Source organism: Selaginella moellendorffii, unplaced genomic scaffold, assembly GCF_000143415.4.
Source record: "Selaginella moellendorffii unplaced genomic scaffold, v1.0 SELMOscaffold_116, whole genome shotgun sequence".
Lineage (NCBI taxonomy): Eukaryota > Viridiplantae > Streptophyta > Lycopodiopsida > Selaginellales > Selaginellaceae > Selaginella > Selaginella moellendorffii.
This window is the reverse complement of record NW_003314377.1, coordinates 126,940-139,985: the sequence shown is the minus strand read 5'-3', so window position 1 is coordinate 139,985 and position 13,046 is coordinate 126,940. Positions and strand designations below refer to the sequence as shown.

At 42.0% G+C, this 13,046-nt stretch overlaps 1 protein-coding gene across 1 annotated transcript; it reads left to right on the top strand.

Annotated features, from left to right (window-relative positions):
- The first annotated feature begins 70 nt into the window (after positions 1–70).
- Positions 71–9,539, top strand: LOC9635437. The gene is made up of 4 exons (XM_024664941.1): positions 71–189; positions 7,842–7,970; positions 8,073–9,056; positions 9,142–9,539. The coding sequence occupies exons 1-4, from the start codon at positions 71–73 to the stop codon at positions 9,215–9,217; spliced, it is 1,308 nt and encodes a 435-aa protein (XP_024520709.1). The 3' UTR covers positions 9,218–9,539.
- Positions 9,540–13,046: the final 3,507 nt, after the last annotated feature.

Here is a 13,046-nt window from a genome sequence, read left to right as displayed (position 1 = left end):
GTTCTCGAGTGCTGAAAGCCTCTCTCCAGTGTCTCCTCCGTGAGTGACATGAGCTCCTCTCAACTATGGCATGGTGGAGTACGATCTCGCAGGATCAGGTGTTGTTCATCAGCTCAATTTTCCTTTTCTAGAGCGCCTCAACTTGCGCACTGTGCTCTATCTCTCACAGGACGAACCATCGCAACAATTGTGAGTGGTTTGTGTGCGATAGGACAAAAGCGATATTTTGTTTTTGCTGCATTAACACTCGTTCGTTTCATTCTTTCTTCTTCTGTAGCTTGAGCTTTCTCGACGAACAAGGCATACATTTTCGAAGGACTCATCAAAGCAGCAGCACGACAGCGGCTGAAACGACGGGATCGCTGTCCAAAGCTTAGGTACTATCTGCATTGGAGGTCAGTTTCAGTACTTTAAAATTTCGTTTGTTCCTTTTTTCTTTGTTACACTTTCGTCATCCTGCTCTCTCTTTTTATCTAGGTAATACTGGGTCCGGAGAATTATCCACAGGTTTTGCGAGATTTATCCTAGGATAATTCTCGTGACGCAGTATATCCTCGTGATTTCTTCCTCGCATGCCGTCGTGAAGAAATACTGTGACTTGCCAGAGTGCTCGAGCCTTTCCTGAGCTTCTTCGTCACTTTCGAAGCTTGACAAGTCTTTGATGAAGAACTTCATCCTCATGTAGAGATCTTCGTCCGCCTGGAGTTTCTACAGGGTTTCTTAGTACTGTTTCATGAGAGACATTTCATTTCACTCAAATCTCAACATTAATAATGTTAACGACAAGGCACCACTTCAATGCTATTAAACAGCAGAACAAACTAAAAGAAAGCAAGAGTGAATCACCACTCAAAACTCTTTAGCAACCAAGCTAACCAAAATCAAAGATATTTTAGTTAGTATCGGAGACTAATTCTTTCAACAATACTCAACTATAAATAACACATCATCAAGGAGTGATTTACCACGTCCAAGACTCAATAAAATCTAACACTACGAACTAAACGCAATAAAATGATATTGATAGAGGTAGAATCGATATGCCAACATGGAACAAACCATGTAAGTCTAATGACACAATCCTCCACAACACCATCCGGTAAAACAAGCCCATCACTGCTAAATCATCATTGAGCAAAGCAAGTGTCAATAGTCCTTAACAAAGTTTACAAGTAATCATTAGTCACAAAGCAACTAACAATCACTCCTCAACTTGCTTTCACAAAACCCAAACACCAACTTTTGTCATCAAGTTATATACTTATCTTAACATGAATATGATACCCCAGATACGAAATAAAAGTTCATAGATAAGCACAAACTAAATGACCATTCAAATCCAACTCAACCGCAATAAGCTCACTAATGTATTTAGCCAACAGCCCTGAGCATGCCTTGAAGAGGCTAGCTAGGCATGATCAACACTTAGTCAAAACTAAAGTGTAGACCATGAGATGGACTCATATTGGTACACAACCTCCTCATAGACAAAGTTATAGTATAGGTACCAACATCTCAACTTCAAATAAGTAAGTTGGACATCACTATCCTCAGCCAAGGCATAGGACCACCAAGACTAAGTCAAGATCAGTGAGAGCTCACTACTCTCATAGAGTTTAATAAAATGCAAGGTGCAACCTGCCATCGAGCATAACACTACAGAAGAAAGGCATAAGGATCAACTTTCTTAGAAAAGTGTAACAACCACTTTTCCACACCAACTCTAGACTTTATCCAACTCAATTGCCTTAACTTCAAAGTGTAAGCAACCAAAAAGAACGACTTGAAATACGGTCAATGGGGTTTAAATATAGAGGGAAAGGGCCCATGAATAAAAGAGAGTGCACCCATTTTTCCAATCGGTTAAGGGTCTTGGGATACTTGGGGTTAAGTGTCTTTGGGTTTGAATAGTATTAGGCTAAGTGACTTCCCGGGAAGTCCAAACTCAGGAGTTTACATTTGGTATCAGAGGGGTCTCAAGTCCAGCTTTGTTGGTTGGCTAGGGGAATCACATCATATGTTGATTGACATCTGGCTGGTCCAGTTTGCTCCTGCTGGGCTCGACCCGAGGGGTAGAGTGTCAAGAGAGTAGGGCTCTCGGGAGAGCTGTGGCTCTCAGCTTCCATTCACGAGGGCAGTTTGCTCCTGCTGGGCTCGACCCGAGGGGTAGGGTGTCAAGAGAGCGGGGCTCTCAGGAGAGCTGCGGCTCTTAACTTCCGTTCACGAGAGCATAAACTTGTAGAAAAGCGTGGTGGATTGTAAGCAACCAAAGAGAACGACTTGAAAGATGGTCCATAGAGTTTAAATATAGAAGGAAAGGGCCCATGAATAAGAAAGAGTGCACCCCCTTTTCCAATCGGTTAAGGGTTTTGGGATACTTGGGGTTAAGCATCCTTGTGTTTGAATAGTACTAGGCTAGGTGACCTCCCGGGAAGTCCAAACTCAGGAGCTTACACAAAGGTCAGCATCCCTTTCGGGTTGCATCATATAAGTTATTTACTAAGATTTAAGCCAACCAAAGTCAACTCCAACCCCTTCACTAGCTTTACAAAAACAAAATGATTTTCAGGCAAAGTGATCAACAAATCAACCATTGGAAAAGTCTAAGAAAATTTGTGGAAAACTAAAGAAAGAATGACTCTCACTCTAGGAATACAAACTTTCAAGACTCAACCAAGTTTCTCTTACCTACACTTCATATAGGTTCACTTCAACACCAATCTCATGACCCAACAATATGCTAAAGCATCGAACATTTTTGCCCATACTTCCGACATCTAACACCGACATCCGCAAAGTGCAAAGTGAACATCTAAGGCTTGATCACGAAGACCATATTTTAGGATATCCACGTTGCACTAACACTTTTCTTCAATCACTTTCAAGATTTAATGTATAGTTAAAACACTAACAAGAAAAATGACATGGAAAATCAAGGTCCAAGGAAAATTCCTCATCACTCGAAATAACAATGCCACTTCCACTAACACAAGTGTTGGTGATGATCAATGCCCCAACTACACATCTTCTCCATCCAACAATCTACTCCAAGTGCTAACAGATCAACTGATGAGCTATAACAAATGAATGCTACAACCCTTTTTTCCAACACCTTATGGGCAAACCTTTCAAATGCTTTATTTCGTTAAAGTGGAACTTTTCATTATCCCACTTATGGTGTGTGGCCACATGCCATTTTTATAACAACAATAAAAAATTGAAGTTTTAGCTTTATAATTTATAAATTAAAAACTTTTCATATGATTTTGTGTTATAATATTGTGAAATATAAAAAATAAATTAAAAAACTGATAGAAATATTAATAAATATTAATTAAGTACTAGGAAATGGCATGTGGACACATGCTAATTAATGTCCCACTTTACTGAATAAGTTCCACTTTAATGAAATAAAGCATTCAAGGAAACAACATACCAACTTAAGTTTAGCATAATGGACCACCATTGAGAATCCAATCAAAGCTACTACAACGCTACTTCGTGCAAGTAGACTAGCTTCACCATCAACCACTTTGGGGTTGATCATTGTCTAACCAAGCAATTTCGTAAACACATTGCTCATTATCACATGAATATGATATAAGTATCACAATGTCTTAATCATTAATCAAGCAACACTATGAGCAATGCCCATGTTACTATGACAAAGGTTTATGTGAGTATCAAGTGTTAACTCAATTCGACAAGATGCAATATAAATGTCACACTCCACCAATAGAGATTTACAATACCCAACACCACTAACTTTTGTTCACAACACAGACAAGCTCATGTCACTCTCTTTCTGACCAAACTCAAAACTAATCTAATACCAAGCTACTCAAGGAGCATTAGCAAGGTTCCCCAGAAAAGAATTGAGCATTGCAACCCAAGTCTTCCAATAGCAAGCCTAGACAAAATGGTTTAGCGTTTCACCACTATCCATCCCATAACTCACCACTTGTAAGACCATCACTTCTAACATACATCAAGATAGGGACTCTTGATTGCATACTGTGAACACAAGCAATGAGTCACACTAAATTGCAAATCATCCCTCCAAGAAAAGAAAATGATTTACGTGTTTGATCCCTCATCCCTGACGACTCTCTTTTCGGTCTCATCTTTGACTAAACCTTAAACTTGCTTTCGCACTGCCTTCAGTGCAATCCAAGAAAAATTTATAAGAGAGCATGGCAATGATTATTTGAACCAATAAACCAATCCCTACAGTCTTGATTGATCCACTCATAATCATGCCTAAGTATCCACTAGTGCCATGCTAAACAACTATGGACTAGCCTATTTGCCACTCATAGCAAACCTAGGGAAGGTTTACTTTCACCCACGGTACATGGAACAACTCATGGAACCACCAATAAGCTAACATTAATCCTGCCAACTCAAAATGTAACTTTGAGTTGTTAATGTGCCTCACTCATGAGCCCAAGCGAAAACTCGTGTAAATGGAACGTCTCAATCCATCTTATGAGCCCAAGAGCAAGCTCATACAATGCAGTTCAAAAAGGTAACCAAATCCATACCCAAAGAACCATTTGCGAAGCCTTCGCACCAAAACGTGTACCCACTCAAATCATCGTTTTCATCTCTGCATATGCAATGAGACTAGTTGCCTAATCTCATTAGATAGTACTCGTTGAGACTCATCCTCTGATACCAAATGTAGTGCATGTGGTTTTTACCCTTTATCCTGTGGTGATTTACCATAGGATAACACCACGAAGCGGAACCTAAACCCTCTTTGTGCCATGTGACAGATGCCATATGTCACATGCCACGTGTCCAAAGGACAGTGGTGTGAAACCCGAGTTTTAGGGTCTTGGGCCACTAAACAAAGGAACGATGCCAAACCCCCAAACATGGAGCCAAGGAGTGATGGAACCGGACCACAAAGCAACTCCTGAGCATACAGCCCAAGGAGCGAAGGGACAGGAGCATAGAGTGACTTAGATAGTCTTAGAGCAACTAACATCCCAATGTTAGGACCTACATACAAAACGGAGCCAAACAGAGTTTGGTGTTATTTCAGCATACTGGTGGCCTAACGTGAAGATATGGGTACTCCACTAGCTAGCATGGAATGGAACTTGGGCTTAGACCCAAGCCGGACGCAGAACAAAAACAGGCACGCAAGCGGGAGTTAAACTATGCCTTACGCTAGTCAGCCATGCCCGACCTACCCACTATCCTTACTATACATTTGGAACCCCCCACAGCCCCCCCCCTTGAGGAACACACGCTTTGGGCTTTCACCCCAAACCTCCCTTAGTATCAAGAGTTAGTCTCTGGGACAAATTTGAAATTTACTAAATATGAAATAGCGCTAGAATGCGAATTTGGATACGGGACGAACACCATTGTGTTCAAGCCAATCTCTACATTCCGTAGATATGCCAAATGAGCAACTTTCCATAAATAGCATTTAGAACCGAATTGAAACTAACACAAAAGGCATGATAGCGAGGGTGTTTGGCAGACACAGTAAGCTATCATGTAACGATATTGAAGGACTAGTCTCAATACATGAGGGTTCTTGTCAAGCCAGTGCAAGAAAAAGCAAAAGAGAACTAAAAAGCCAGACCAAGTATGTTTGGCTAAATAGACACTTAGGAATTTCGTTCTTATGCTCTTCCGGCCAAATATAGATGCAAAGCCTAATTTACTAACACTTGAACAAGAGGGGTTGATAAAGGGTCCAACAATACCGACCTCCTGCCGTCATGGCAATAAGGAAAGAGTGTCCATAAGGATTGGCTGACAGGTAACTTTCGATACCTGAAGTCACATTCGCGACAATATCTATGGGTTTGAATAATATTGAGTTGGGTGATCTCTTAGAAACTCCAAACTCAGGAGTTTATATAAAGTTATATTTCACTAATAGTTTTTAGTGGATTTATTATAGAAATTCAAATTACAATGTCTCTCATATATTAGAAATTATAAATAAAAAGGATGTTAGACAATCATATTTCATAAGAATTTACTAAATGGATTTATAGATATTTAATATAAAGACCTGCCAACTTTTTGTCCTCCCTCAAAGGATGGCTTTCTCCTTATCCTCAGAATCACATCTAAAATCTAAAGTATTGATAAATTGAAAAAAAATCATAAAGCTTTATAAAAAGAAAAACAATTTTATGCTAATGTAGTAGGAGGAAATAACCATAGTCTCATTTCTCAATTGTGTCATGGTTAATGTATTTAGAGAATCAGATCTAAAATTGTTATGCTCAATATATTTAAGAGAACTAAATTTAAAATCATGCTATATAGATGAGTGAGAAATATACCATTCCTAAATTTAGATTTTTTTAGAGGTCACCTAGCCCAATATTACTCAAACCTAAGGAGATTTAACCCTTAAATATCCCAATACTCAAATCTAAGATGTTTTAACCCCCTAAGTATCCCAAAAAAAAGGGTGTACTTTTGTTATTTCCCTCTATATTTGACCTTTATAGATTTTCTCTCAATTCGTTCTTTTTAGTTACTTATAATTTATTATACTTTCTTACAAGTTCATGCTCGTAAATGGAAGTTAAAATCCACAACTTTCCCAAGAGCCTTGCTCTTTTGACACCCTACCATTTATGTTGAACTTAATTAAAGGCAAATTAAATTTACTAAATGTCAATTTTAACATGTAATGTAATTCTCTATCATGTAATTCTCAACATATAGTGTAATTCTCTATCATGTAATTCTCAATATATAGTGTAATTCTGTTATCTTTGATTACTTACAACTACCTAGTCTCTAGAGGGTGGTACAATAAGAATTGTTATTTGTTCTATTTAATGCTAAATTTAATAAATTTTTATAATACATCCTAACATATTAAAATGTCAAAGCCACAATAGTGTGCAATATTCCTGCCCAATAGTTAAAAGATAAATTACCCCATATAGAAAAAGAAATAGAACCACTTTGCAAAAACAGAAAAAATATGTGTGTTAAGAGGGCTAAAATCACATTGCATTCAATGTTAGGGCATTGTGAGAAAATTCAAGACTTACTTGCTAATGGGCTCTTTGGTTTTAAATATATGAGAATGGTAAGCAAAATTCCCAACTTCACTAAGGGCATTCCTGATCTCTTTTGTGGTTAAAAGACTTGAATCAATTCATTATGAAAATTTTGCATAGACTATGCAATTCATTCCTTTTTTTTCCTTCACCTTGCTGTAAATAATGTTCACATTGAGCATGTCCAGTAACCATGGCAATTCAAATGATCACGTTTATTTTATAGCACATGCTGTCAAACACATTGTATGCATCCCTGCATTTTCCATAAATTTTCCACTTAAAGAGAAAAATCCAACCCATAACCAACTACAACTTATAAATGTGATTATCAGTTCAAAGAACTTCAAGAGAAAAACAAGCATCTAAAGCCATGAGAAGGTGATCTTTTTTTTATCTTAGGCCTGCATTTTGCTCTATCAGAAATGTATATTGCAACTTTCCATGCCAAGTATATGTGCTAAATGACAATCGTCCAAGGCTCAAAACTCCACTAAAACATAATTGCACTTCAAGACTATTGCTCAACTAATAAGAACAATCTGGGTAGAGACAAAATTGCAACCAAACAAATGGTCATGCAACATTGAGCAAGCATTGGCAAAACATCAACTCATTTTGTCCCTTCTAGACATAAGTATGCATAGAGGTGGATTGCTTGCTTACCACACTCATGCGACACGTAGACAGTGATCGTCGTGTTTCATCCCGCTCAATCAAATGCATCTCAATGAGCCCACACTTTCCATACATATAAACTCAGTAAAATGCTAGTGCCATAACTACTAGAAAGAATTCAAGCACAGATTTACTTGCCCTTGGAGAGAATCTCCCAGCACAGTGCAAATACCCATGGCCTTCAGAAGAGTGCTTCCAAAGGTGCGAACTCTTACTCCAAGTACGTTTCTCAGTGGAGAGGTAAAATCGAACCCTATCCTCCTTTTGCCCTTTCTTTTGTCGATCTTCCAGCTCGTAAGTCCTCAAATCCCGAAACGATGATGAAAGAATCGCTTGGAACAGGTCTGGAAGTTTCGAATCAAAGAAATGGCAAGGGCGATGGAACAACGAGCGCTGGGGCGTGGGCGATCCGATCGCGCAGCTCGCCGCCAAGCCAGTGGGAGTGGAGCTCACGGCATTTCCAGAGGCAGAGGTGGATTCGACGTGGGGAAACCTCACGCACGCTCTCTCGGTCCTCTTTTGCGCATCGATCAACTTCCTCGAATTGCCAACTACGTTCTTGGGGCCGTGGTTCTCGTCGAGGCCCGAGGCAAACCGGACAGGAGGAGGAGGAGCTTTCGACGCTCCTGGCATGAAGAGGGTGGTGAAAGGAAAGAAATGGAGCAAGAGCTCGATGACGAGGTATGGAGCACTCCCAAGAGAAGCACTCTGTAGAACGCCACGGCTCACGCCATGGCTCACGCTTCTCCCATGTAGAGACAAGGCTGGGCTCACGACGCTCTTGGACAGGCAGACGATTTACAGTGGTATGTACCATTCCCAGAGGCTGCTTATCACTTCCGGTGACTTCGATCGGGACGAAGAAGGCACGACATTGGAGCAGGTTGTTTTCCGAAAGCTGCAAGACTGGACACTCTCTAGCATGTTTGGCTCAAAGCTGGTAGGCAAGTGCCCGCTTGCAACTACAAGTAGTGTCTATCTGGAGCTGGAGAAGAGCTTGGCGAAGCACTTGGCTGGAGATCTCAGCGAAGAAACAGGCATCAACTTCGCGGACAGTCGTGTTTTCAGTCTCAGCCCTGCTCCAAGTCGGGTGCTCGCGTCCTCTTCAGGCTCTCTTTTTCTGGCACACACAGCGAGCTTGATCTCGGCATCACTTGGACAGCCCCGGTGGATTGGTCTCCGGCTCGGGCTCAGTTCTACACAAGCTGGTCCTTGGCTGGCAGCGGGAATGCAAGGGGATCCATCGTCATTTCGTTTCGGGCAAATGATGGTTCTTCCCGGGACTGTTACTCTCCAGGCATCGAGGCAGCCGAGGATGATACCGAGGTATGTTCGTTTGTATGGCCACACGCTACAGGTTTCGTCGGATTGCTGAAACGTGGAGTTTTGGGGCTGATGAGATTCACACCAGCAGAAGATCGCAAAGCTCCTGCGGCTGTGGAGATTGCTCTGCGAGTTTCTATTGCAACCCAGGCCATAACTCTTGACGATCCATTACCACGATGATCGATTCACAACCCAAGAGGGGCTTTGCCAAGGACGAAACGCCGAGCAGCACGAATGCGGGGGATAATCTCGTCTGGTGGGCGATCTAACAAAAACGCCATGGATTTCGCAAAGACCCCTGTCATATGGTTCAAGTACATGGTATGATTTTTTTATTACGGGAACCCGGTTGCTGAGATGATGGCTATCAGGTAAGTGTAGAGGTAAACCGTTGTAGAAGACCCGGGTTCGATGCCGAAGGGTCCACTCAACAAGGACTTTTATGCAAAAATTTTGCTAAATAAGGAGCCATTATTCTGGTTCGCCAGCTCACAAAAACAGCTTAGACCAGTCATTTAGGACATCGGTCTCCCAAAACAAACGTTTCAGGTTCGATTCTCTTCCCGATATTTGTAAATACTTGCAAGCCAAACACTGAATCATCGTCGATCATCAATGCGGATGCTCTGGCATTGCGACGCTGGAGCACCTCAGCCTTGCGCAGATTGACGTGGGCAAGCTGGAGACTGCGGCAGCTGTGATAGTCCATTTCCTGGCCTATCGGCGCAGCGGCGGCTCCAGCCTCTCTTGTCTCGTCTGATTCCATTGACAAGACATGATCGATCGCAGGCGCTCCTCCTGTCGCTCCTCCTCCTCCTCCTCGCAGTCTAGCTTTCTCGACGCTGACCTTGTGTTTGGCGCCCTGGTGGCGGGATACGTTTTCAGGGACCAAGGTTGAGAGGTATGAACTTCCAGAGAAGTAGACTTTGTAAGCTTTCGGTGTGATCTTTCCAAGTTCAGGGCTGTGCTTGGAGCATCGACGCCACACATTCACCATCCATTCCTGTCACGAACAGGCAATTCCATCCTCAGGCAGCTCAAGTGGACGAAGTTCTCCATGTGCCTGGTGGGTTTGGGGGAATCAAACAAGCCCGCTTTTTCTCGGAGAGACTGCCGTCCTGCCCGAGCTTGATACTCCTCCCGATTTTAGCACCCAAAAATCACCCCGATTCTTGAGACGCATCAAGGATATTTACTAGCCAGACTTCCATGGTGTCTACATGAAAGGTTTATGCGAAGGAGGACGCCACCCTCACTGTCAGCTTTAACACTTTCTCAGCAAGAGCGTGGTCGAGGCTTTTGACAAGCGCCAAAGGGGTGATTACAGTTCCCTAGGATCACCCCCGCATTGATCTGCCACAGGAGAACTAAATCTCTCGTGCCTCTTGATTATTGCTAGTGAGAGCAGCAGGAGCTTGATGGTGCAGAACTACCACTTTCTGTTCTATCTGGAAGCGTCCCAGTTGTCACCGCACCATGCCACAAACTTTCAAGTGCTATCTAGGGCATAAAATGAGTAACTATCACAAATATTCTTTTATATAGCTCGAACCAAGGCACCACTGGACTACTGATCTTTCATAACATTATTAAGAAAGGAAGGCTTTAATGTGAAAAAAGCCTGATCTTGTCCATAACCAATAAGAGGTGGGAGAGAGGATCAGCAAGCAATCCCAAAGTGTATGCGACATTTCTATTTCCATACTTTTTATGCTAGAATCAGTGCATCTTAGATTTTGACAAGGAGAGGCACTAAAATAGCATTAACTTTGTAAATAGGTACTGTGCATCACCTTGACCACATCAAAATAAAAAGTAATACTGTGTTGATCTCCAGAAAATTGAAGACTAGTATCAGTAAGGCTTTTCATAGATAACAAATTTTCTTGCATTTCTGAGACATGCGTATAGTGCCATTTGTTAAGCTCAATGCGAATAGAACCAACACCTTTAGCCTCATAGAATTTTGCATTGGTGACTCCACAATGGGTACTGGTGTAGGCAAGCTTACCAATTAAACAAAATTTACTCAATTTCTTGGCATGCAAAATTGTTAAATACATTGTCTTATTGAAGGGTGATCTAGGAAATATATATACTTATAGATAGTGTACATCTTAATCAAGTATATGTTGTTAGTTCTAGTATTTGTGAATTTGAGATTTTATGGCTTAATTCAATTGCTACTTTTTAGATCATTCCATTTAAGGAGGTTTATTTATCCTATGCAAAGATTCCTTCTATTTGGAAAGTAAACATTGTACCTTCAAAATGTTGAAAGTGTGTGATCTTGATATTGCACCAATTGTGGATATACTGCTTGGTTTCCATCCCCTTCCATTTGGAATCTATGCTGTTGACAAGAGGTGGTAGCTCGAAGAAAATGTTGTTGTAGAAGTGTCGCAAATGTGACTTCGGGTATCGAAAGTTACCTGTCAACTAGTCCTTACGGACACTCTTACCTTACTGCCACAATGGCAGGAGGTCGGTATTGCTAGACCCTTTATTAATCCTTTTTGTACTAGTGGAGTTAATTGGGCATTTCGAATGTACTTAGACCGGACGAGCATAAGGACGGAATTCCTACGTGTTATTAGCTAAGCATACTTAGCCCGGTAAGGAGTTCCCGCCTCGTTATGTCTTGCACAGGCTAGTGACAAGAACCCTCGCGTATTGAGATTGGTCCCTCAATATCGCTAGATGATAGCTTACCGTGTCTGCCAAACACCCTCGCTATCATGCCCTTTGTGTTAGTCTCATTTTGGTCCCAAATGCTATTTATGGAAAGTGTTTAGATTCGCTCATTTGGCATATCTACAGAATGTAGAGATCGGTGGTGTTCGTCCCGTGTCCAAATTCACAATCTAGGGACATTCTATATTTAGTAAATTTTAAGCTTGTCCCAGAGACTAACTCCTGATACTAAGGGAGGCTTGGGGTGAAAGCCCAAAGCGTGTGTTCCTCAAGGGGGGGGGGGGGGGGGGGGTTATGGGGGGTTCCAAATATATAGTAAGGATAGTGAGTAGGTCGAGCATGGCCGACCAACCTGAGGCATAGTCTAGCTCCCACTTGCATGCCTATCCTTGTTTTGTGTCTGGCTTGGGTCTAAGCCCAAGTTCCATACCATGCTAGTTGGTGGGGTACCCATATCCTCGCATTAGGCCACCGGTATGCTGAAATAGCGCCAGACTCCGTTTGGCTCCATTTTGCGTGCTGGTCCTGGCAATGGGATGCTAGTTACTCTAGGACTGTTCCAAGTCGCTCCGGGCTTGTAGCGCACCTTATCTCTCTCCCCTTAAGCCAACTGGAAAAAGGGCAATTGCTTGATGAGAGAGCCCTTAGTGGCTATTTTATCCCCATTTATCCCTCAAGGTTCCAAGGATCCACGGTGACAGTATATCCAAATCTCATCCCATGATCACATGCGATCACCCTTCAGAGATGTCAATGTCCTCATTGACTATTATTGCCAAGGGGAACCAGCACCTCCATTTCTGCACTCAATCTATCAATCCTTCAATTGTGTAGATCAGCTATTCCATGTGAGGCAACTAGTCATCCACCCGTACCGCAGTCCCACAGTGGATACCTTCGTCCGTGGATACTCCACACAAGAGGAAGGACATACGCATGGATGCCCAATACGTACGATTTCAAATTTAGGGGTAGGAATATACCTTGCTCAAGGGTATATTATACTTTTAAGTAGCCACTAATCAATGGGAATCGAACCCGTGCCATTTGCTCTGATACCAACTGTAGCGCACCTTATCTCTCTCCCCTTAAGCCAACTGGAAAAGGGGCAATTGCTTGATGAGAGAGCCCTTAGTGGCTATTTTATCCCCATTTATCCCTCAAGGTTCCAAGGATCCGCGGTGACAGTATATCCAAATCTCATCCCATGATCACATGCACTACAGGGCTCTTGTTCCTCGCTCCTTGGGCTTTATGCTCGGGAGTTGCTCCGTGGTTCGGTTCCATCACTCCTAG

Bases quoted from the DNA above. Each gene is read 5' to 3' on its own strand.
- LOC9635437 (XM_024664941.1), top strand. From the start codon at position 71: ATGGTGGAGTACGATCTCGCAGGATCAGGTGTTGTTCATCAGCTCAAT. The intron at 190-7,841 runs GTGAGTGGTTTG...CATAACTACTAG, and splicing joins GACGAACCATCGCAACAATT to AAAGAATTCAAGCACAGATT. The intron at 7,971-8,072 runs GTAAAATCGAAC...CGCTTGGAACAG, and splicing joins GTACGTTTCTCAGTGGAGAG to GTCTGGAAGTTTCGAATCAA.